Source organism: Hypomesus nipponensis, chromosome 7 (genome assembly GCF_054491055.1).
Source record: "Hypomesus nipponensis isolate SF chromosome 7, ASM5449105v1, whole genome shotgun sequence".
NCBI lineage: Eukaryota > Metazoa > Chordata > Actinopteri > Osmeriformes > Osmeridae > Hypomesus > Hypomesus nipponensis.
This window is the reverse complement of record NC_140367.1, coordinates 11,805,965-11,830,284: the sequence shown is the minus strand read 5'-3', so window position 1 is coordinate 11,830,284 and position 24,320 is coordinate 11,805,965. Positions and strand designations below refer to the sequence as shown.

The 24,320-nt window shown below is 44.8% G+C and overlaps 3 protein-coding genes and 1 pseudogene across 3 annotated transcripts; 2 read left to right on the top strand and 2 right to left on the bottom strand.

Annotated features, from left to right (window-relative positions):
* Window positions 1-860: 860 nt before the first annotated feature.
* On the top strand, window positions 861-1,603 carry LOC146276800 (uncharacterized; annotated as a pseudogene).
* Window positions 1,604-4,636: 3,033 nt separating this feature from the next.
* Window positions 4,637-8,600, bottom strand: LOC146276799 (E3 ubiquitin-protein ligase TRIM39-like). The gene is made up of 2 exons (XM_084701765.1): window positions 8,015-8,600; window positions 4,637-6,415 (listed from the first exon to the last, which is right to left on the bottom strand). Exon 2 carries the CDS (start codon window positions 6,411-6,413, stop codon window positions 4,806-4,808), a length of 1,608 nt encoding a protein of 535 aa, XP_084557891.1. The 5' UTR covers window positions 6,414-6,415; window positions 8,015-8,600; the 3' UTR covers window positions 4,637-4,805.
* A 7,156-nt stretch (window positions 8,601-15,756) lies between these two features.
* On the top strand, window positions 15,757-20,195 carry LOC146276798 (hyaluronidase PH-20-like; the record flags this gene model as incomplete). Its single annotated transcript, XM_084702028.1, has 7 exons — window positions 15,757-15,888; window positions 16,166-16,332; window positions 16,829-16,997; window positions 17,342-17,560; window positions 17,721-17,879; window positions 18,046-18,135; window positions 18,532-20,195. Coding segments are annotated over 7 exons (1,410 nt in total), but the record flags the coding sequence as incomplete, so codon positions are not given.
* A 2,310-nt stretch (window positions 20,196-22,505) lies between these two features.
* On the bottom strand, window positions 22,506-23,567 carry tmem229a (transmembrane protein 229A). The gene has a single exon (XM_084701781.1). The coding sequence runs from the start codon at window positions 23,565-23,567 to the stop codon at window positions 22,506-22,508; it is 1,062 nt and encodes a 353-aa protein (XP_084557907.1).
* Window positions 23,568-24,320: the final 753 nt, after the last annotated feature.

Sequence of the window (24,320 nt, the reverse complement as noted above, 5' to 3'; positions counted from 1 at the left end):
TATGTATGTATGTATGTATGTATGTATGTATGTATGTATGTATGTATGTATGTATGTATGTATGTATGTATGTATGTATGTATGTATGTATGTATGTGTGTGTGTGTGTGTGTGTGTGTGTGTGTGTGTGTGAGAATATGAGTCTGAAACCGCTCCCTTGGGCTGTGAGTATGGAGTGTGTTTCAACCAAACTCTGAAAAAATGCCTCTTAGCTAAATTGGATAGACCTACAACCAATCAGAGCAACGTAATATGTTGTTTGTTGAAAACCCAAGCGCTCTTCGGTGACGTGGTTGATTACGTTCCTGTTGATCATCTGTCCTTCATCTATTAGCCCGCCCTGACAATTTGATTGGTCTGTACAGCTCCCCAACTGCGCTACCCCAGACCCAACTTGCCGACCAATTTTTTTTGGTGGGCGGGGCTAAATTGGGGTGGCAGCCGCTCGGTTTTAGTCAAAGTGATGTGTGTTTCTCCAGTAAAAATAAACCAGAGAAACATACACCTCTCACCAAATGATCAACATTACATATGCAAAGTGGACATTATGACAGACAAAAGAGTTCCTCCATATGGGAAAGCTGAATTCTCATTACAAACTTGGAACTGTTTCATCCAGATCCCCTACTGACCAATCATACTTGGTCATGGGCGGAGACTAGACAGAAAATACATCTTAAGGCTCCAGAGAAACTACACAGACTCAACCAGAGAGACTACAGAAAGAGACTCAACCATAGAGAGACCCAACCAGAAACAGCAGTAACCAGAAAGAGGAGTAATGAGAGAAACAAGCTTCCAGAGACTATACAAGACGTGATCCAGTGAGACCAGGCAGAGAACACAGAGATAGCTGAGTTATGAAGACACATCACTGTGATATATGTGGGAAGAGCCTTTCCTCATCTAGGAACCTCAAGAAGCAGGTGATGATCCTCACTGGAGAGAAGCCCTACAGCTGTGACCTCTGTGGCAAAACCTTTAGCCATGCTGGCAATCTCAGAGCTCATAGCAGGATCCACACTGGAGAGAAGCCCTACAGCTGTGACCTCTGTGGCAAAACCTTTAGCCATGTTAGCAGTTACACATGTCACCGCAGGATCCACACTGGAGAGAAACCCTACAGCTGTGAGCTCTGTGGTAAAACCTTTAGACATACCGGGCAATTGACAATTCACCGCAGGACCCACACTGGAGAGAAGAACTACAGCTGTGACCTCTGTGGTAAAACCTTTAGCCATGCTGGCAATCTCAGAGCTCATAGCAGGATCCACACTGGAGAGAAGCCATACTGCTGTGACCTCTGTGGTAAAACCTTTAAAGAGAGTGGGAAATTGACAATTCACCATAGGACCCACACTGGAGAGAAGACTTACAGCTGTGACCTCTGTGGTAAAACATCCAGCAGTGTTAGCAGTTTCACAGTTCACAGCAGGATCCACACTGGGGAGAAGCCCTACAGCTGTGACCTCTGTGACTATTCAGGTAAAACAAATAGCCATCTGAAGAGTCACCTGCGTGTCCACAATAGAAAAACCCTAAAGCAGTGATGTCTGGGGCCAAGCTGTCCCAGCAGTCACCACCTGAGAGAACTTCTGTGTGACCCACAGCCGGAAGAACTACTGGCCTGCACCGACTGGGACAGCACATGCAGTAACACCAGATCTACAGTCCAACATGACAGGACACAGGGAAGGTACTCTACCCTGTGGAAGACATTTTGATTTCCTGTGTGCTTACATTATTCACTAATCAAGAGAACTAGTCATTGGATACTAGTTAGTATGTTCTCATGTAAGCTTGCTATTACGTAATAAGAGTAGATTGTGTCTATGTGTCAGGGTTAATAGATGTTTGAGATCAGGAGAAAGTACTGGCTAAATGATCCTTGTCATGACTACAAGGAGAGCTCCAACTATGAACTCTTTAGTCTGAGTGGTCATGTGTTGGGAGCTGTCAATCTCTTTCTCTGAGACTGTTGTAACGTTATTACTGCCTGACTGTCACTATCTATGTTTACATTCTTGTGCCCTATAAAAGATGGTCCTCCGGCCTTCAGAGCGGAGAGAGACTTGATTAAGACCTAAGCCTGGTGTTGTGTTGTCATTTATTGTTAGAGGTCTGGTTTTCTCTCCCAATCTGCAGATTGATAAATACTTAAAAAAGATTAAAATCCAAAACTCAACTGAACTTAGTCACTCCGTTTATGGAGACGGACAAAACACTTTCTTCATCAACCCCTGTTACAATGGAGGGCAATCTGTGTCAGACTGGGTAGAATCTTGGTCAACACTGGCTGACCCCTTTCAGTTTTGAAGCACATATTTGTAAATTCATAAGAAACCCATTAAGGTCCTCAATATTAGTTTGACCCAATTGTTGAGTAAGATTGGTTGGTTTGTTATTGTTTTGACGACAAGACCTGTGGAGGGCAGCTCAGGCAGTTTGTTCTCGAAACTGTATCTGTAATTTAAAGAATAAAAGTAGTTCTGATGAACACAAGATTGTGCACATAGAAAGTACAGCAGAAGATCAATAACCAGAACAAGCAAGACAGGCATTATTTGTACCTATTTCTTTTTATTGTTGTTTAGTTTATTACAGTGTTTATAGTTTCATGGTCATGTTTTCGAATTCTCTAATAAGGACTTCATTTTGGACACCATACTTTGATTCAAGTTCCTATGGATATAATGCTGTACAATGTAATATCATTTTATGTTAAGTTTGGTAAAAGTGTTGAGATACACGACTCATTAATGATTCTCTCTTTTAGCGTTCTCTCTTTTTAGAGAATCATTGAGTGTCCCAGCTGTGAATGATTTTATGAGGCAAGACTCACCCCTCAAAAAACACACACATCAAGTTTGTTCAGCGTCAATGCACTCCCTCAGCTCTTTTATGCTGGTGTCGTCTCGAGCCAAGGACACTGGACATCAGGCAACGTGCTATAGATAGGTTCTGCCACCTCCTCATAAAAGCAAGAAATATTTCGTATAGTAATTTACGCAATGACTTTGCGAGGTTCATTTATGTATGGGCAAAACACATTGAATGATGGAGAATAAAACATTGTGGTCTTTGGTCAAATTTAAAGTCAAGTTAAATCACCTGTGGCAATTGTTTGTCCCCTTGAATTCTGCAATCTCTGCCCTTGCCTGAGACGAAACAATACAGGTATAGGTGTTGTACCGAAATGAAATTTGAAATGAACTGAAATCGGTGACCTATCCAAAACAGATTAGCAAAACAGTGTGACAAGCAGCAACCATAAAATTACAATTGGTCTAACACATTTGTTGGTATGGAAATTACAAAACTCTCAGCACACAAGTCTGTGGACTAAACAAAACCTTGCTTAAACACTGAATGCATTGAATGACTGCAGTGTATTTGTTAGAATCACTGTAGATACAGCGTAGTCCTGTCAGGACAATTTTAGGATCTTTATTGTTGTTGACCCTTTACCTCAGAAATCAGATATACATAACGGTCTGGCGCCTGGTGCATAATGGCAAGGATCAAAATGTACACTTACAATATAAATTGGTGTGTGAGTGTTGTCTATGAATATTATTCACAGCACAGAAGAGATTCTCAATGAGTTGACAGTGAGTGGCCCCTAGCATCTGTTGAACATCTGTACAGGCTACTGCTGCCGTCTAGTGGTAGAATGTGGTAATTCACGTAACCAGACTGTACTATGTACTAGCAGGGACACACGTCCCGTCGCAGCACCTTAACATGTTCTAGAAGAGGGGGCTTGTGTTGGGGGCTTGGGGTCTCAGAGGCATGTTTACCAGAACATGACATCAATACATCATTCTCCATGTTGCTTTTACGTTCACACAGAGAAGCCTGACCCACCTTCTGCAGGGTATGACTTTACCTTTGTTCATCCAGCTTCATAGACCAAACCAGTGACACTGCTGTCAAGGGGTTTTCAATTTTTTTACAAGTACAAATCTGACATGATCCCGTGCAGACAAATTCACCACAATACAAAAAGAAATCAGAGCTGAATGAAGGAGGCCGCTGCAGGCCAGGACGGGAGCCCTCCAGGAGGCTGCAGAGCTGAGCTCCTCTGGGCCGTGTCGTCCCCCTGGTCTGAGTCAGAGGAGCCCCAGGAGGAGTCAGACAGACCTACACCGGACTCATCTACATCAACTGTCAATCACCCCAAGTTAAAGATGCAGGAAAGGCGTCTTACTGACTGCGGGGAGAGTAGACACTGATCTTCAAGGTCAGAGAGCTCCATGTATACAGTAAAGAGAGAGGAACAAGAGATGAGGAAGAGACAGACCAGATGGAGGTACTGAGAACAAAGACCTGACATGTGTCCCCTCTGGTGGGCAGAGGAGGACCATCAGTAGATCCAGGATTGACCTTGCTGACCCCTGACCTTATGATGAACCTAGAGTGGAGGACAACACCAGATGTGGGGAACACACATGTATCCTAGTTTAAGAGGTGTGTTATACAAGCAGAGGATGGGTTTGAGAGGTGTGTTATACAAGCAGAGGATGGGTTTGAGAGGTGTGCGTAATATAATGATTGATTACTGTAACACATCAGGGACACACATTCATAAATCTGTCATTCATAACATACACAATTATGATCAGTTTTGGTATTGTCAAAACATGTTTTTATTTGTTCATTAGTCATAGCATTCACTGTAGTGATACTAAACCCTTGATTGCAATATTCTTTAAACAATCAGTAGTCTTTATTACAAGAAAATATTGTAGTGTGGTTTCTAAAATGAATGTAATAAATCTACACAAAATCCACGTCCTTTTTCATCAGTGTGTGACAGGAGTGATGATCAGAGGGGCAGAGTTTTTACCTCCATTGTTCGCACAGGGACCGAAATATGGATAGATTTTTTCGGTGAAGGTGCAGCCAGTGAAAGAGTAGATATGACACCTGGCTTCCACATCATAAAAGGAGACCAGACCCTCCTCATAGTCCACAAACACCCCCACCTTCTGGGGCTTCTGGCTCAGGGAGAGGAGGACATCAGGGCCACCCAAAGCCTTATACTGAGCTCCATTCCTCAGCCATACAGTCCAGTATCCATCCTCAGGACTCACTATGATAATCCCCTTTCTGTCGATGGACTCTCTGACAACTCCCAGATCCCACTTAGTTTTCCCCTCAACCTGCACCTCATAGTAGAACCTCCCTGAGGAGAAGCCCTGCTTTCCCAGGACACTGGGACAAAGATCAAACCTCTCTGGATTGTCAGGGAGATCCTGCTTTATGTCTCCAAAACTGACTTGTTTTCCATCCTCAGACAGGGTGAGATAGAGAAATGCTGTATCAGGGTCCAGAGTCACATCCACTGCATACTGCTGAATCTTCTTCAGTTCAGTGTCAGACAGCTTCTCCATCTCTTTATTGAGTGTCTCCCCCAGCTGAGACACAGCTCTCCTCACTGCCCCCACACTCAGACCACTGTGGAGACTGATCTCAGACCAGTCCTTGGTGTGTGGAGGGGTGCTCAGGGATGGAAAGTTCTGGAGCAGGTGGAGGTGGTCCTCAGTGTGTGAGAGCTGCTCCAGCTCAGTGCCTCTCCTTTTCAGCTCAGTGATCTCCTGCTCCAGAGCTTGAATCAACCCTTCAGCCTGTTTCTCTGCTGCTTTCTGCTTCTCTTCTATCACCTCAATGAGCTCAGCCTGGCTTTTCTCAATGGAGCGCACCAGAGCAGTGAAGACCTGAACACTGTCTGATATCTCTCTCTCTGCATCTCTCTTGCTGGTCTGTACAGAGAGTTTGATATCCTTGACCTTCCTAGATCTTTCCTTCATTATCTGCTTCATCTCAGCCATCATCTTCACCAGATACCTCTTTTTTGGTCTGAACTCGTCTTCAAAAGTGACAGTGTCATGGGTCTTATGGTCTGTTCTCGTGCACATGAAACACACACACATCTGGTCAGTCCTACAGAACAGCTCCAGGGGTCTCTCATGGTTCTGACACATCCTATCCTCCAGGTTCTCCACAGGGTCGATCAGCTTGTGTTTCTTCAAGGCTGCAACTCTCTGATGAGGCTCCAGGTGAGTCTCACAGTAAGAGGTCAGACACACCAGACAGGACTTCAGGGCTTTGAACTTATGCCCAGTGCAGATATCACATGGTATTTCTCCAGGTTTGGCAAAGTGACAATTTCTGATTTTATAATGTTCCATAACAGCTCTGAATTCTATGTTGACTTGAAGCTCCGGTCTTCTGTAGAAATGCTTCATACACAATGGACATTGGTACAGGTCATTGCTGTCCCAATTCTTAGTAATACAGCCCTTGCAGAAGTTGTGTCCACATGAAGTGGTGACTGGGTCAGTGAACACTTCCAGACAGATAGAACACTGGAACTGATTTTCAGACAGGAGACTGCTGCAGGAAGCCATTTCTAGAATGACACAAAAAACTTAAATGATGAATCTTGTAAATCTATGAGCTCATAAATTAAAAAGTTTTGATGGTATATTGTATAAATTGTACTTTCTCACAGGCAGGGCTGGAAAATGTTGTTGAGATGCACTTTTTGTCATATTTGCTGAAATAAACTTAATGTAGTGACAACATTTTGGCTTTACATTTTAGTTGTTAATTTTGACACTTATTCATGTGTGCTAGATGAAAGGTTGTTTTGACTCATATCCGTGGCTAGCTTGCAATTTCTACAGTGGCTCTTGATCCACAGTTCCTACTCACAAGACCCTGATGACTGACTTTTGATGTATTTTATTGTCTTCTTCTTCATCAAAGAACGGAATTGCAATGTCAAACTAAAATAATAATTGCACACTTCAATATTCGTTGACGGATGATGGTCAAAAGCTGTATGCTTCCACAGCTACACACGTCTCTCTAATCTAGTCATATATTCTCATTCTCAATCACTTACGTCACATGTGCAGCACAGGATCTACATTATCCAATAGCAATTTACCATCAACATTTACCATTAAAGGGGCAATTGACTGTTTTTTGGGGGTATTTCACACTGTTCCTTAAGGTCTCCAAATAGGGTATGTATCATTGGTTGGGTTGAAAATGGCCCGGGTGCTGTTCTATGCCCACTGACAGATCCTCTGAAATGTTCCCGGGAAAATAAACTAGCTTTTCTCCTTTTATGGTATGCTCATTAATATTTAGATGAGCTGCGCGCTGATTGGTTGGTTTTCAACAAGTGAAGCTGGGGAGCAAAAACGCAACACGGCAAACAGCAGCACTCGCTGAAACACCGAAGTTGGACACTTGAAATAAAAACGTGCAAATAAATCTATTGTGTCTACACAACACTGTTTTCAACAGATTGACTAGATATCATTTGAAATGATAACATTACTTGTTTCCACTTCTGTTGTTGAAGCAAACTGGATTGACTTGGGTGGGTAGAACGTTAGGCTACAGCTTAGCAACCAAACCATATCCTGATTCTACTCGGCTTCAGTTAGCTAGCTAGCTCTAAATAACTTGCTGAAAAATAACATGACCATGATCTAGACAAACATGCATCGTGAATTGTAGATTTGCATTACACAGGTTATTTATTTGAATGAAACACAGTCAGGAACATGAATCAACGTTAGCCCCGTTGCCAATAAACTAGGCAAAATGATCACACATTCTACCTATGCTCTTGCTTTAGCAAGCTAAACTTGTTTACATGCCTACAGTCTAGGTGTTACTAGTAACAGCAATGCTACCGCATCCTGTATCAAGCACCTGCCTTTCTCCAGTTCTTTCAAATAGATTATCTCGACAGGCGTCAGCAATAAGCCAGACTGCTGTTCGTTTTCTGGCTATTTTTCGGAAGCTTCCCTTCTAATGCCTACAGCTAGTCTAGCTAGAGTCATTTGATGTGTGTAGAAACTTATTTAGCATTCGACCTGGTATGCTATATTATAGTTATACAGGAAACGTTAGCATTGCTAATAACTGTTAGCACAACATCATACTGTCCTTATAGGCGGTTGCAATGAGCATACGGTCGGAACAGCACCTCTTTCCAGGTTCAGCTTCCTAGCAAATCCTGCTTGCAATTGTCCAAGGTTGTCAAAACTGTCTTGGGGGAAATGTTCAGAGCAAATGAATGATTGAGTGTCGAACTTCGCCGGGACCTTCAGCAGCCATGCCTGTTGAACGTTTGGCTCCTTGGGATGACTGTGAGTAGCCTTCCCTGTAGGCTACAGCCTGGAACACAGCATTTACGACCGTGGTCCATTTTCAATATCCTTGTTATAATTCAAAACGTTCTTCTTTGTAATTCCTTATAAGTAGCTTACACAGAGCAGCGCGCAGCTATACAAGTATCGGAGATAGACGCTACCTCGGGCTGGTCTGGATGTAAATTCTGGGGCGTGACAAAGATACAGACCAGAGCCAATAAGAGGGCGATCACCGGTCCTACGTATGACCGGTAGCTTTGTTGAAAAGCTAGCGTTTTACAGCCAAATTTTTTGCCAAAAAATTGCCAACTGAAAAATCATCATAGTTATTATAGCCTAATTATAATGCCGATATTATTTCAGTAGGCCTATATAAATATTACGCACCTTTTAGGCATGTATATCACAAAACAGACAAAACAAGAGAAATACTTAATTGCTCAAAAAACGTTACGATGGTGCCCCCCCCCCCCCCCCCCCACACACCCCACAAAAAATAAAATAATACTCAACTTTCCAAGCTCGCCGTGGGTGCCCTTTCCTATCTCAGTGGCCTGACGAACTTTGACAGTATAGGCTAGGTAAACTTTTCGAAAATGGCCTGAAAAAGACAACAGGAGTCAGGGGCAGAAAAAGAAATCAACTGCAAGATGATGCCCGTGCATCACTTTCAGGTAAGTCCATGTTTAATTATTGTTAAATACGGGAAATGTGCTGCTAACTTATAGTTAGCCTATGCATACGCCTCGAACTAGCTGACGTTATTGCTAATTTTAGCACACTCAAGTATGTTAGGTGCAAACTAAATTTAGATTTCACTGTTAAACATTATCTATGCGTTTGAAATAACTGACGCCAGCTATGTTACTTTACTGTACATTCTATGATGCTTTTATATTCGATTGATCAAATAGTTTTTAAATTAGTAATAAAGGTGGAGAGCTCCTTGGCTGCATGCTTTCAGTTTTAAATGTTTATAATTAATTTGGAAAACCATGCTAAGAAACGTAATGGTTGGGCTGAAAAATCAATAGACAAAAATACATCATCTTCACAAGACAAGGTTCTACCAATTGAAAAACGACTGTTTATTTTACATATTTTGTTTATGCTCCAAAAACTATTATGCACTCAAATAAAGGCCCCAACATTTCGCTCGCGTGCATTGCGCGCTCGCATTAACTCCGTAACCAGCATCATATCAAACACAGAATGTGGATGCATTGACAGGGCAGCTGTGGTGGTGGTGGAGGGGGGGGGTCATCATAAAGGAATTATGCGTAGGGCACCAAAATGACTAGCGGCGGCACTGCCTATGCACTTTTGTAAAGCTCAGTCTTGGAAGTCGCTTTGGATAAAAGCGTCTGCTAAATGAATACATGTACAACTACGGTTAAATTGAACAGGTCAGACTGAATCTTTTCTCACCTGTTGGTACTTGTTGTGCTGTCTTGGATCTCTGTGTATAAAATAACCTAAACACTGTCAACCTAAACTCATTATAACGTGTCTTCCTGAGTTAAGGATCTCTTTAGTTTCGTTTCAGTGAAGTAGTGATAATAGGCTCCTCCCCTCCCAAGTTAACCTTTTCATGGATTCATTCTCTCAAGCAAGTCAACAGGAACTGAAAATCAGACAGTCAGGTCCAAACAATCTTTTTTAAATGAATCCTGCTAAATGATTAAGGGCTCAGAAGCTTAGAGTGACACTGTAGGTAAACACTGACATTCAGATATTGTCAAAAGTCCACATGTTTATCTGACTTAACGGTGTAAAACACTGGTGTGTCTCTTCAAATACTGATGCTATTTACAAATATTACACAGAGCACAGCAGAAGATCAAGGATCAGGTGTCCATGTTTCCAGTGTGTCAGTGATCAGTCAAGAAACTATATATATTTACTGGCCACATTGGACAGGAACCTCATCTCAGTAACCAGGCACAATAAACCAAATATAACGTAACAGTGCTACAATAACATCTAGATTACAGTAGCTCGTCCATGTATGGTGAATGAAAAGTAATAATGCAATCATTATAATTCCTCAACTACAGTCTTAGAATAGTTCCTTGAGGTAACACTTTGTTTTGATGGCCCGTCTGTAGGCACGCTATAGGTTATCAGTAACAACTCAGTAGCATGTCAACAATGTATCCGTTTACATTCAACAAAACGACAGATATGTAGTTATGCATTCAATTACGTAAGATTTGACTGAATGTAAGTTGCTCTGCATAAGAGTGTCCGCTAAATGACTGAAAGTGAATGTGTCTGCTGACTTTCAAAGCTTCTTTTCAACAGGTCATTAAGAAAATATTCAACTAACTGTCTGTAGATTGTGTGTTGCATTTTGATAGTCCATCTGGCACACTATAAACTGTAAGTAGCTACTCAGTAGCACGTCAACGATGTATCAGTCGACATTCAACAGTTTCAACAGACAAGTACCATGCATTCAACTAACTGACTGTCGGTGGCATTTCAAGTGTTGATCTACATATTTTACAAAATGTCAGAGTATCTAACCCTAACCCTGGTATTGACTTTAGCTAACCAGTGTTAGTGATCAGTTTTGCAAAACCTTCCTCTTTATGTACAAATGGTTAATACATGTTCTGTTGATAGTTTATAGGCATTCTACTACACCCAACGTTTTTTCACTTTAATTGGATGGTCCTAAAACACGTCTACAAACATTTAGTGGAAATGCCTACTAATAGTTTGTAAAAATCAAGAAGAGAAGCACATTATCTTTAGTTGAGAATCAATACTTTATCAACAGATAGTAAACGTATCAGTTAACTGACAATTAGTTGAATGTTGGTTAAAAAACCTTGATAGTCAGCAGACATTTTGTAAAGTCTGTAGATCAACACTTGAAATGCATCTGATAGTCAACAGACAGTTAGTTGAATGTATGGTACTTGTCTGTTGAAACTGTGTTGAATGTCAACTGACACACTGTAGACATGATACTGAGTAGCTGCTTACAGCTTAAAGTGTGCCAACAGATGGGTGATCAAAATGCAACACACAATCTTCAGACAGTTTGTTGAATATTGGTTAATGACCTGTTGAAAACAAGCTTTGAAAGTCAGCAGACACATTGAGTCAAACTTGTAGATCAACACTTGAAATGCACCTGATAATCTACAGACAGTAAGTTGAGTGCACAACTACATGTCTGTTGAAACCGTTTTGTTGAATGTAAGCAGATACATTGTTGACATGCTACTGAGTAGTTACTGATAACCTGTAGTGTGTCAACAGATGGACCATCGAAATACCGTCTTACCTTTCTTAATGGACATAAAGTGTTACATAGAATGTCATAAGAGAAACATAATGCACTGGTGCAGAGTCGGGATGAGTTTGTAGGTATCACGAGCAGCAATGAGCTGACAGGGATAAATGAGATTGATCGCACAAAGGGAATCATGCACGCACAATCACAACAACACATTCAGCCATGTCCTCAAGTATAAATGTTGTGCATCACACATTGTCGACCCGTCCAGGCCTGTACACACTCTGCACACTCATGGTCTTGTGTAAAACCCCAACATGACCAATATCAATGTAACACACACTTTGGTTTTAAATCCCTATGATGTAACGGTTTTACAACAGTAATAGTCCACCCACGGGAGTGCAATATATGACAAATATACCATGAGTTGTGGCAGTCGACTCCCCAAGCTCTTTCAAACAATCAATCTTACAACAATTAGGCTAAGTAGTACTACAGATGATTGAAGTAGCTTTGCTGCATAGTATATCATAAAGTCTGAGGTCATAATGCTTCCAGTATGTTCTTTCCGACTCCCCCACTGAGGCCAAACTACTGCCCCACCAAGACATGAGCCAACAGGCGTTCCCCAAATATACTTTGATGAACTCTGAGATATGTTTATGTGTTATGCCAATGTAACATCCGCAACCAAAGGCTGCTCGGAGTGGCAGAAAGTTGGCATATCATGTTCATAGAACAGGCTCATGATATGTGCATGTGACAGTTTTCTATTTTTGCCAAGAGGTGGCAGCCCATAGTGTATTCACTGTGTATACCAGTGCCTTTTAAACTATCCGTAATGAAGATCCAGGAATAATGAAGGGGCCATATCCCTCTCAAAATATATATCTTAGGGGATTGCAGATGGTTTTAGGGCACAAGTAGAGGACCCTACTCTCAAGAGTAGATCATTTGAAGAATGCAAGACACATACTGGGTGAGAGTCAATGGGGGAACTTTGAGCCTTTCCATTGTGGCCCCCTATGTTTAAGTGTTCATTGTATGCACCTGCCCACCAAAGTAAATTCCTTGTTTGTGACAACTTACTTGGCCATCAAACACAATTCTGATTCTGATTTAAAAAAAAAACCTTCCTGTTCCTTATTCGTGTTATGGAGACTGCCCTCTGGTGGTGACTAAGGAGGCTGTGTTTGACAGAACAGCAAGAGAAGTCACATGTACCGTTCATGTTTGCACAGGCTATATAGGTACAGCAGGTGCCCCTTCTTTTGACAAACCCCCAAACCCCCCCCCCCCCCCTGTGTTCCGAAGACGGAAGGCTCTTGGTGTCTCTGACATCACCATCTGCCCCCCTCCCCCCTCAAAAAATATATCCCTTGTTCCCCACCCCCATCAGTCTGATCATTACCATCTCCAGGTCTTTCACCCCACCCTCCCTACATCTCATAGCCTGCTCCATCCCCTAAATGACTTTCTCTATCCCACACCACCTCCACACACACACACACACACCTCCACACACACATACATTAATGGTTCCACGTAGACAACCCCCCAGACAACCTCGACTCTAACCCTGGCCTAACCCACCTTCACGAGGTCAAAGGTCATCTGAAGAAACATTGTTTATGGTTTCTCGTGCGTCTGTGAACTCTCCAGCCCACGCGGCAACCATGTTCAACAAGCCAGTCAGACAGACTCTAGTGTCCTATAGGGGAAAAACCAACAACCTTGCACAGTTCTGATTATAACTCGCCCTGCCAAAAACAGTTATTTGCAACCGTTTCATAGTGTGACGCACCCTCACAACCTGACAACAGTGTGTGGCCAAGAGGTAGGTTCAACTAAGTTCTTAGTATGTAATTCTGCTATCCTGTCACTCAAGGGTAGGACAGTCCAGTCTGAAGAGAAAGGCAGTCTGACAACTGGACAAGACACTAGCTAGCGAAACACAGACAGAGAACAATTTAGTAACTTATCATATTACAGTCCTTTTAGAGTTATGGAGTAATATCTGACTTTTAATTTACCCACTATACAGTGAAACGTTAAAAACAGATAACTGTGAGCAACACAGCTTTGTTGTTACAAATACATACAGGTTTTGGCCACAAATCAACCCTGTTTTAACTGCCGTGACGTCGTTGTACAGTGGTGCTGTTTAGTGTGACTGGTCACACCTCTGTGCGACAGAGGCTTTGAGTCACTGTTAGAAAGCAACTGTGGAATCAAAACAACAAAATTGTTCATGAATATTGTTCCAGTAGCCCTAGCCCTAGCCCTAGCCTAGCCCTAGCCCTAGTCCTCGTCGTAGTCGTAGTTCTCGTCCCAGCCCTGCTATTAACACTAGTCCTGGCCCTAGCCTATTATCCCTTTTCTCAAGCCACTGCCCTAATCTTGTCTCTTGCCGAAACTCTTATCCCTGTGGAAGCCTAATCAGGCCCTGCACAATTGATCAACCATCATCCCAGCCCCAGTATCCAGCTGTCAGCTCCAACCCTGGCCTCAACACCAGCCCTCAGCCCCAATCCCAGTCCCATCAGCCTCCCTAGACCCAGTTCCAGCCTCCGTCCCTGGCTAAGGTCCAGGCCTCTACTCAGTGCAGAGCTCTACAACCTCACACAGGGGTGTTCCTTCCTCCCATGTTCCAAGGTAAACTGGGCACGGAGCAATCATAACAAGACTATCTCTAGACAACAACATATTCATGGGCAAACACGATCCGGGCCACGTCCTTGTGCACTGTTCCAGTGTGGTTGCTCTCCCCTGCCCGCTGCCCCCCCTGTCATCTCCCCGTCCCTCCACTTTGCCCAGTCCTGTCCCCTCCCATGCCCTCTAGTGACCCCTCTCCTCTCTACGGCCCTTTTCTCTCCCTCTCTCCTTTCACCTTCTCCCTCGTCCCCCCACCCTCCTCCCTCTGCCTCGTTCTCCTCCGGTCTTGTCCTGACCAGACGGCGCGGCGGACCAGAAAGTTGTTTCTCTTTCTCCGGGGCGCTCTCACTCTCCTTCAGCACCGGCGAGGGAAAACTGGACGTCCTCGCCCGCTGGCGAGGCGCTGTTCTCCTGGAACACAGAGGCTCCCGACTCAAGGTACCTGTGGCGAAGCGCTGGAGGGATGTCCAGGTATTGTGTCTGTTTTCATACTCATCCTATTTACCCTATTTGTCAGCCGTTTCCGTGGGTTAGGTTTGGCAGGGCGAGAAAACGGGGGGGGATTGCGAGGTAGCGGTCGATCGTGGTGGCAGAGATTCTAGACAGAGATTCATGGCATTGTGTTGTCTCTGCCAAGATTCAAGCCTCAGCTTGACCAGCGTGTCTCTGCAGATCTTTGATACATAGGCTGCACCTCAGTGATATGTGTGGATGATTTCTCGGGCTCGCGGGCCTGGCTAAAGATCCCGGCTGAAGTTTTAGATTAAACATGCATTTGAAACTGAAATAGGCCCTTGGAGAATCTGCATCGATCTCTCAGGTCTTCATCTGGGATCCTTCTCTGTCATTTGCATTTGTAGTTTGTCATTTGGCGTCTTTTCAATTGTAGTCCAGGACGGGAGTCGATTTGTGTTCAGTCCGTTCGGTAGAATTATGAGCAGTCGTGTACTGCAAGCTCCAAGCTATTTTGTTGCTGTTTTCTGTTTTCCCTCAGAGGAAAGGATGGATTGGTTCATCCAGAAGAGTGGAGGCTGTATGCTGCTGTTGCTGCCCACCTTAGCCCTCTGTCTCCTGGGTGGTGCCCCGACACCCACTCCCTTCAACGCCTCCACCACCACGACCAACACCATACCACCCCTCTCCCACACCACCACTGCTCCTGCTACCTCCTTGTTCACCAGCACTCCCACCCTTCTAGAACCCTCCACCTCCAGCTCCCCTGCCTTTACCACACCAGCAGGTTCAAACACTCCTACCTCGACCCACCCTAAAAAAGCCCTTTCCCCTCCCCCCACAACCTCCCCCTCCTCTCCCCCCGCAACCTCCCCCGCCTCTCCCCCCGCAACCTCCCCCTCCTCTCCCCCCGCAACCTCCCCCTCCTCTCCCCCCGCAACCTCCCCCTCCTCTCCCCCCGCAACCTCCCCCGCCTCTCCCCCCTCCTCTCCCCCCACAACCTCCCCCTCCTCTCTCCCAACGACCATCCCTACCCATCCTCCAACGGCAATCCTTACCTCATCCCTGACAACCCCATATTCACCGCCCCCGCCTAAAACGTCCCCCTCTCCCTCAAACTCACCGTCGCCCAGGCCCGAAACTTCACTTCCTCCTCCGTCCAAAACCACCCCCCCACAACGTCCCACACCTGCACGTCGCCCCAGGCCACCCCTCCCCCACACAGCCCCCCCCCTGTTTGAGCGCCAGCCCTTCATCGTGAGCTGGAACATCCCAGAACTGGTGTGTAACCGGTACAACGTCACCCTTGACAGCTCGCCCTTTAAAGGTGTGGCCACGCCGGCCAAGGTGAGCAAAAACGACGAATCGATGAACAGCCTACACCCGTCTTGAGCAAAGCACAGGAACCAGACAACTAACTTATCCATCCATCGGTCCGTCCACCCACGTGCAAATTCACACAGCTGCACCAATACTTCTCTTCACTTGTTATTCCTTATCATTCCCCATTCCTTGTTCTAATTTAAGGACAAAAGATTTTGAGTGAAATGTCACGTTTTACCTACCTTTGTCTACCACTGCTGCAGAAGTGGCTGGAAAAATAAATCTGTCGGTTGGTCTCCAGGTCCCTGGCCAGTTCCTGTCTCTCTTCTATCCCGACCGTCTGGGTCTTTACCCCCGCGTGGTCCAGGCTGGAGAGCGACAGCTCTACGGCGGCATCCCTCAGAGGGGAAATCTGAGGGCCAGTTTGGCCAAGGCCCGCTCTGACATAATCTACTACATACCCTCTAGGTACAAACTGGTATAAACTAGTATAAAAGAGGATTCATGAACTGGGAAACAAGCATAAACTGGTACAAACTGGGATGGATTGGTATTAACTGATGTGAACTAGTTAGAATACAGATAATTGGATATAACTGGTTTAAACTGGTCTCCGATCTTAGAGGACATGGCAGCCACCCGGAAAATAATATAAAATCAGTTAGCTTTGAGAATGTCCAACAGTGCTTCTTTTCATTTCATGTAACGATTTTCATAACACTAAGAGAGTTTTGTCACACTGAGAGTATTATAAGAGGCAGTGCCTACAGGCTTAACGTCCTTCTAGAAAACAATGTGCCCTTGTTAAAAATCAAAAGTATACACTTTCCCTATCCAAATACCATGGCATAGTGGCATACCATGACAAACAGGATTTAAAAATGGGTGTGAAAACGTACAAGAATGCAGAACTGAGGTCAGTGTCCAGGAGTTCCATGCTTCCTGTTTCTTCTCTTCCTGTCAGGAGCAGACGAGGCCTGGCGGTGATAGACTGGGAGGAGTGGCGCCCCCTGTGGGTGAGGAACTGGGGCTCCAAGCATATCTACAAGACTCTGTCAGTGAGCCATGCTCGCCAGAAAAAACCCTCTCTGACAGCCCTCCAGGCAAACATCCAGGCCAAGAAGCAGTTCCAGGTCAGAGGAATACGGCACTGTCCTGTTCAATCACTCATTACTAATTCCCTCCCTCCCTCCCTCCCTCCCTCCCTCCCTCCCTCCCTCCCTCCCTCCCTCCCTCCCTCCCTCCCTCCCTCCCTCCCTCCCTACCTCCCTCCCTCCCTCCCTCCCTCCCTACCTCCCTCCCCCACTCACCCACTCACCCACCCACGCACTCACTAATTAACACTCACACATTAATTGACCATACATTAATTATTTCATTTGTTCATACACTTACAGTTATTATAATAATATAGAATTGATTAATTTATCAATCTATCTATTTATTCATCCACCCATCCACCCATCCACCCTCCCAGGCAGCAGCCAGGAGCTACATGTCAGAGACCTTGTCCCTGGGCAGAAGACTGCGGCCCAACTACCTGTGGGGCTTCTACCTGTTCCCCAACTGCTACAACTATGGCTGGCTGGAGCCAGGCTACACAGGACGCTGCTCTCATGAGGTCCGGGCCCAGAACGATGAGCTGCTCTGGCTGTGGGAGGCCAGCTCAGCCCTCTACCCCTCAGTGTACCTCCAGGTACACTAGCATATATCCCTTTAGTACTGTCACTGGGACAGTAATACTAGGAGTAAATCCAACGCATCCAGTATTTTGGAGGCTTGGTAGGCTCTTACGGAGGACAGCGAGTCATGTTGTTGTTCCTTGTTGAGAGTTGCTGTGTTTGTAACTGGGCCAGGCCTCTCTGGGGGACAGTCCCAGCGCCGCCTTGCTGGTGAGACACCGTGTACACGAGGCCCTGAGGGTGTCGGCCCTGCCCAAGCACCACGCCACCGCTCCCGTGTTTGTCTACACAAGGCCCGTCTTCATAGACCGGAACCGACGGTTCCTCAGCCAGGTCAGAAACAAAGAGATCCAGAGAGATGGAAAGATAAAGGTCGCCTCCAGGGGGTTTGGTTTCGAGGTGTAACAACAACCTGACCTGTGTCATCCTTATCCCTCCCCCCCCTCACCCTTGCCCCCCTGCTGTCTGTGCGTGTATGTGTGTGCTTGTGTGTTTCCAGAGGGATCTAGTCAGCACCATTGGGGAGAGTGCAGCACTAGGGGCTTCTGGGGCAGTCATGTGGGGAGCCAGTGCTGACTACAACGACAAGGTAATTTGACACCCCCAGACACCCCCCCGCCCCATCCCCACTTTCTGGAGATGCACTGACAGAGAATACACTCCGGCTGTAGTGCTACTGTGGGCCGACAGTGACAAGGCTCTGGTAACTGACTACCCGCGCCTCACCATTCACAAACGCTTCACCAATGAGAGCCTTTTGTCTGTGTTCTCGTCCCGCTCAACGACGTCTTGGATTGGTTGTCTGTCCTTCTTGCCCTCCGATCCTTGCCCTCCCCCTTCCCTCCTTTTCCTCTGTCCTCTCTTCTTTCCGCTCTCCCCATTCCTCCCTTTCTCTTGCTGTCCCTTGTCCAATGTCTGTCACACGTTTACCTCTTCTCCTTTTTTTCCCTCTCTTCCTCTTTACCCTCCCCCCGTCCCCCCGCAGGCCTCATGCGAGGCCCTCTCCGCTTACCTCACCACCACGCTAAACCCCTACATCGCCAACGTGACGGCCGCCGCCCAGCTCTGCAGCGACTTCCTGTGCCAGGGGAACGGCCGCTGCGTGCGTCGACACTACAACTCTGACCACTACCTCCACCTCCGCCCCGGAAACTTCCGCATTCGGCGTTCCCGGGGTCGCTACAGGGCTCTGGGACGACCCTCTGCGGCCGATCTGAGGTTCTTCACCAGCAGGTTCACCTGCCAATGTTACGCCGGGCTCACCTGCTCCCCCGAGCTGCCCAAACACCTGCCCAAAGCCCTGCTGTACAGGCACAAGCAGGGCCATGCCACGAAGACCAAAACTGTGAAGAAGAAAGTGACTTCTCACCTGGAGCAATCCAGCAACGTTAAGGAAAAGGTGAACAGGAAAAAAACAACTCAAGCAATGACACGTCTTGGCTATCTGGAGAAAGTATAGGCGTGCAGTGTATGCCTGTGATTCAAAGGAAGGATTGCGTGCTAACGTATAGCATTCGTGGGAGGGCTGCTTCAACGCACGAACAATCAAACAGATACTGTACACCAATGAGAACACAGACACTATTCGTGGTGTTAAAACAATGTAACATCTGCTCTGTGCATCCTGCGGTGTCTAGGAGCAACACAACTTGAACAAATAATAAATCCACAGAATAACCTAGGTGCTAATTGGAGAAACTGATGTGGGCTCATGGGATATCTAAAGTTGACCTCTGACGACATTGTTCCTGTAGTCATTTGCGTACCATTTGACTGTGTGTGTAAAGACAAACCGAATGATTTCCTTGTTGTGAACTGAGTGAATCTGAAGTGACACCCTACTAAAGGTGATTACTGTGAAAGGCCTTGATATGTCCAAGCTCTGAATGGGAAGAGAATAGCCTTGGAAGTCAACCATCTCTGGTGTCTAAGCCCCAATCGCGGGTTTGCGGCATTGCAATGCTATTTTGGGAGTAAAGGCTTTAGAGAGATGTGCGAAAGAAGTTAGCACCACAAGTGGTGTTAAAAGTGATATATTTGTGTGTTCTTACGCATGCTCCCAAAAGGAGGAAGTGTTGGGGTTGATAAGTGTTCCAGAGCACAATGTAGTCACCCAGGGATTGCACGCCAGCCCTTTAGATATTACTGTGCGACACTTAGGGGGAGTTCCCTAAAGCGATAATCGAACTTCCCTCTGATAATGGTGAGCATGTGTGCGTGTATGTGTGTGTGTGTGTTAATGGAAGAGATTCTGAATGGTCTCTGTGACCACACTTAATGGTGACCAAGTGATAGGAACTCAAGTTTCGAGATTAGATTGAATTTGTTCTAGTGGCCTCTGGCACCACATGATTTAACATGTAGCCTACTCCTTTATTCAACAGCAGTGAAGGTCTAAACCAGCAGTGTCCTATATTCTGACCAGAATAAAGGGATCTGTGATGACAGTCTGGTGTGGATTTAGAGAAGTGGTCTAAAATAAGATAAGCTTCAAAAGCTACAGTGGTTAACACACACACACACACACACACTTTACACATTCTCTAAAAGGATTTAAAATGAGAAAATATTTATGGTAAAAATACGAATTAAATAAGAGCATCAAAGAACACCATTTGTGGTGGATCTTCATTTTTTTTAATCAAGTAAATAAATAACAAATCTTAACAAACAATTCTCATTCAATCATTAAATTAATCTCTGCAATGTCATTTTTTAATATTATATATATCACACTGCCAACCTTGCCATGTTAAATATTCCCCCATTCTGGGTATCACACTTTTTAATAGTTTAAAAACGGTCATTTTATACTTAGATATGCGATGTTAGCTGACATTTTAGCAGATGTCCATGTAACTAACTATTATGAAACAAACTCATCAGAATAATCATATTGTAAATTGTGCTTCTGTGGTAACTGAACCAATTCTGCACACAGTCCACCAATAGGAATGCTTGTTTTGAAATGGCAGTCAGATATACAAATGCAGTCTCCATCACATGTCTAGGACACTGGGTCTCCTATTCAACAACCTGAGTCTTCAGAAAAAAAGGTTTGTTACCCAGTGCGTACAAGGTAGCCCCAACACAAGGTCAGGACACAGATTTCATTCAAACATGCAGTGTAATCCAGTGTAACAAAGGTACATTTTCAATTTCAAGTTCCAGTTGAATATCTATTTATATTTCAAAGTCACAGTGCAAGGTATTCAGACACGTGTCTGTGGTATGGCCCCCTTTAGACAAAGTACTGAAGGAGAGACAATTTTACAAGACTCTAGAACACAGATCTGTCCACTGTACTATATTCTCAAATGTGGTACTACAATCTGTATGGTAGTACATTTTCTAAAATATGATACTATGTTTAGTGCGTACAAAGAGTACCATAAGGCAATAGTCTGGGTAGAGTGACAAAGTGATGAAGGTCTGGTCAAAAATAATTCATACGGTACAATGCATGTATTGATCCTGCACACATGGCTGTGGCCGTGACAGCATCACCCAAATTGGACAAGTCAGGTCCTAACAGTAACACACAACCATAGGCAGACGATAACAATCACCATATCAGCTGCTTTATCGATGTTCCCACACCCTTCTCTGTGAGTTCCAATTGACCTCCATGTCAACGCCTTTGCACACATCTAAAATACGGAGGATAGTGCCTTGCACTAGAACTAGTTTAGTGCTGTTTTCTGTCTGCCCAAGGTTACTCAGAAAGGCACTCCGAAACAGATTTGGTACATAAAAGATTCACAGTAAAGTTATCTCTCGGTCATTTGCTCGGTTGCTTTCCTGTCACTGACTGTACAGTCTATCAAACGAATTCTACTCGTCGTGCGTTTCTCGAGAAGGAAAAACATCAGCAATCAGGCAATATCATGCAAAAAATGAGTTGAAAAGCATGCTATCGATCTCTTGTTAAAGTCCATCATGCATATCTAAGGCTGCTACTCAATATTAGCTATCAAAATAGACCGACATCAAAATAGAAAACAGCTCAATTGAAATATTAGGAATATTAGAGCGGTAACGACTCACTCAAATCAAGCAAGTTATAAACGGCAGTTTGTAGTAGGAAATGTGTCACCTTGCTTGAGTGCGCAGACTGACAATATTTAGTGTATCACAGATTAAAGCTGTTGACAGCTACCCATTTGTTCCGTTTAGGAAATACACATTTTTAAGTGTAAGTAGGTTACACTCATCATAGTCTTAAAGGCCTTCTCTTATCAAACGAAGACCTTGTTCTTAAATCAGGGGTTTTCAACGGGGGGTCCGCGGCCCCCTGGTGGTCCGCGAAGGCATTGCAGGGGGTCCGCGACACAAGCCCATGTTGATCAGTCTACCATTGATTTTGTATTTTTATAAATTTGCTTTGATATTTCGACATATTTCCAGATTAGTCTTGAATATCGTGAAAAATATCTTAAATAAGAAAAATATGTCTAAAATAATATAAAGGTGATGAAACCGGCTTGGGGCTAGAACAACAACTATTAGTACAACTACAAACTACAAAAAGAAAATGCGTTTTTGTTGGTTTTTACACATATTTTTCAGAATTGCTCAAAATCTCACATACACATATTTCAATTTTTCAGATTCTACGTATATTGTTTGAGGTTTTTAAGTACATATATCTAGATTTGTTTGAGGTTTTTAAATAAAAGCTACATGGAAAACAAAATGTTAAAACCTCCTTCTATCCACATGCACGCACGCACACACACACGTAGGCGCGCGCGCGCGAAGGCACATCAGTGGGCCGCGGATTACTTTCCAGTAAGAATGGTGGTCCCTGGGACAAAACCAGTTGAAAACCCCTGCCTTAAATAATCAGTGGACAACCATTAATATCGTTATAACGGTATTAATTCATATAGGATTGGACTATGGGATAAGGTTATCTGATATATTTTCTTTTTCATATCTCCTTTCAATTTAGTTAATTCATTTCTTTTTCAGCAGCAGGCGTCCGTTGACACCGGCGCCCGGGTCCCTCTCTTCATCTTTGGTGCTGCACTTGACTCGCAGCAGAACGTTGGACAGGACGTCTTGATAGAGGCTAAGGCAGACCCATCCAGGAAGGTACAGTAGAGTGATTAGACCCATGAAATTGAATGGGTAATGCGAGTAGTCCCACGAACAAGCGTCGTACTGACGCAGAGCCAGTCCCCAGCAGAACTCCCAAGTATAGATAAAGCATATGTAGATAGGGAGTCTCTTCCAAGTTCCCCAGCCGCGTTTGAAGTGCAAGTGCAGGTAGAGCTTCTCCACCACGAAGCTGCAGCTCCCGTACATAAAAAACGACCACAGGGACGTGTGCCCGCTCATTGTCCGGTCGGATTTCTCCACCAGGTTAAACACTGAAGTGAACACGACCTCGTCCAGAAAACCGTGCATTCCAAAAAACAAGAACCGCATAGCACCAGGCAGTCCGTTTGACCTCCGCAGCTCCTGAGTGATATCAGCCTGGATGCTTTGGCTGGGGCCGTCGTACTGAAGCTGCGACAGCCCCTTGTGGAACACTTGGGTGAAGTACAGCGCTAGAATGTAGTGAACTGCGAGCTGCGACGCTGACACCATTCTAACCTGCTCAGTCAGAGTATTTATATTCCCAATCAGAATCTGCAGCCCGATATAAACCGAGGGGTAGAAAACTAGATGAAAAACAGCGGGTCGTCCCTGAAAACACCTCTTTTGCATATAGACTTTCTCTAATACAAAATAGGTCAGCGAATGCATGATGCACAGATAAGGAGATGAGAAACCAAATAGTTTCGGGTCTTGGTTACCCATAAACCCGCGTACAGAGGACAGCAGGATGTCCAGAGTTACACCGTGCATCCCATAGAAATACAGGCGCATCCATTGTGGTAGATCCGTCATTGATTCGGTTGAGTCCCCTGCCTCGCTTGGTGAATCCCGTTGCCGCGGCTTCCTCGATGTTTTTATGTCGACGCCACTGTCTCCGATGCGGATGCGAGGGTTGTCTTTTCGCTGACTAGCCATGATCACTCTCCCCGGAGTGATTCTGTGATTATAGCTCTAATCGGTTCGCTGGTCCATTTTTTTGCCTAGTAACGGTGCGGCCGCTCCGAAAGGCAGGCTGTCTAAGCGCAGATCGGAAGGTTTTGCACCTGACAGCGACTAATCCAAAGCCAGAAAACTGGGCTAGGGGGCGTGATAAAGCAAAAGGGCTTGACAACTTCTGGTAAACTGCGCTCATAAACAGCGGTCGGGCGTATGACCCGCCATTAGCGATCATAAGGCACATGTTGAAGGTCTAGGTCCTCAATAGCATATTGCCTAAATTATTATTGGACGATAAATTATTCACCATTTTTCGTATATGCAACTAGGTTCTAGAATAGCATTAACATAGTGTGAGTAATGGAACAATTGAATAACGGTTAACACTATATTTACCCCTTCCGTGTTTTTTCACCACCCTTATGATAATGGTAGATCTGAGGTTTTCAAAGTTTTAATAGGCTACAGTTTTATAATCACCAAGGCACTTTCTTCAAACGATGACCGTGTCCTTAAACAATCTGATAGGGACAACCAAGTCACAACTGGGCAATGCTGGTCAGGTCTGCAGCTTCAAGTGCAGATTCAGAAAGATCAATAGATCTTTATACCAAAGCAGCGACAGTGTCTACGGTGTTTTGGATAGGGCTCTGCACAAGCTCTGGCTCTCACAGTTTCCAAGGTAACATGGTCTTTCACATAGGCGTTTCTGAGACGTCATATGAGCCACAA

Coding starts and splice junctions, on each gene's coding strand:
- LOC146276799 (XM_084701765.1), bottom strand. CDS start 6,413: ATGGCTTCCTGCAGCAGTCTCCTGTCTGAAAATCAGTTCCAGTGTTCT.
- tmem229a (XM_084701781.1), bottom strand. CDS start 23,567: ATGGCTAGTCAGCGAAAAGACAACCCTCGCATCCGCATCGGAGACAGT.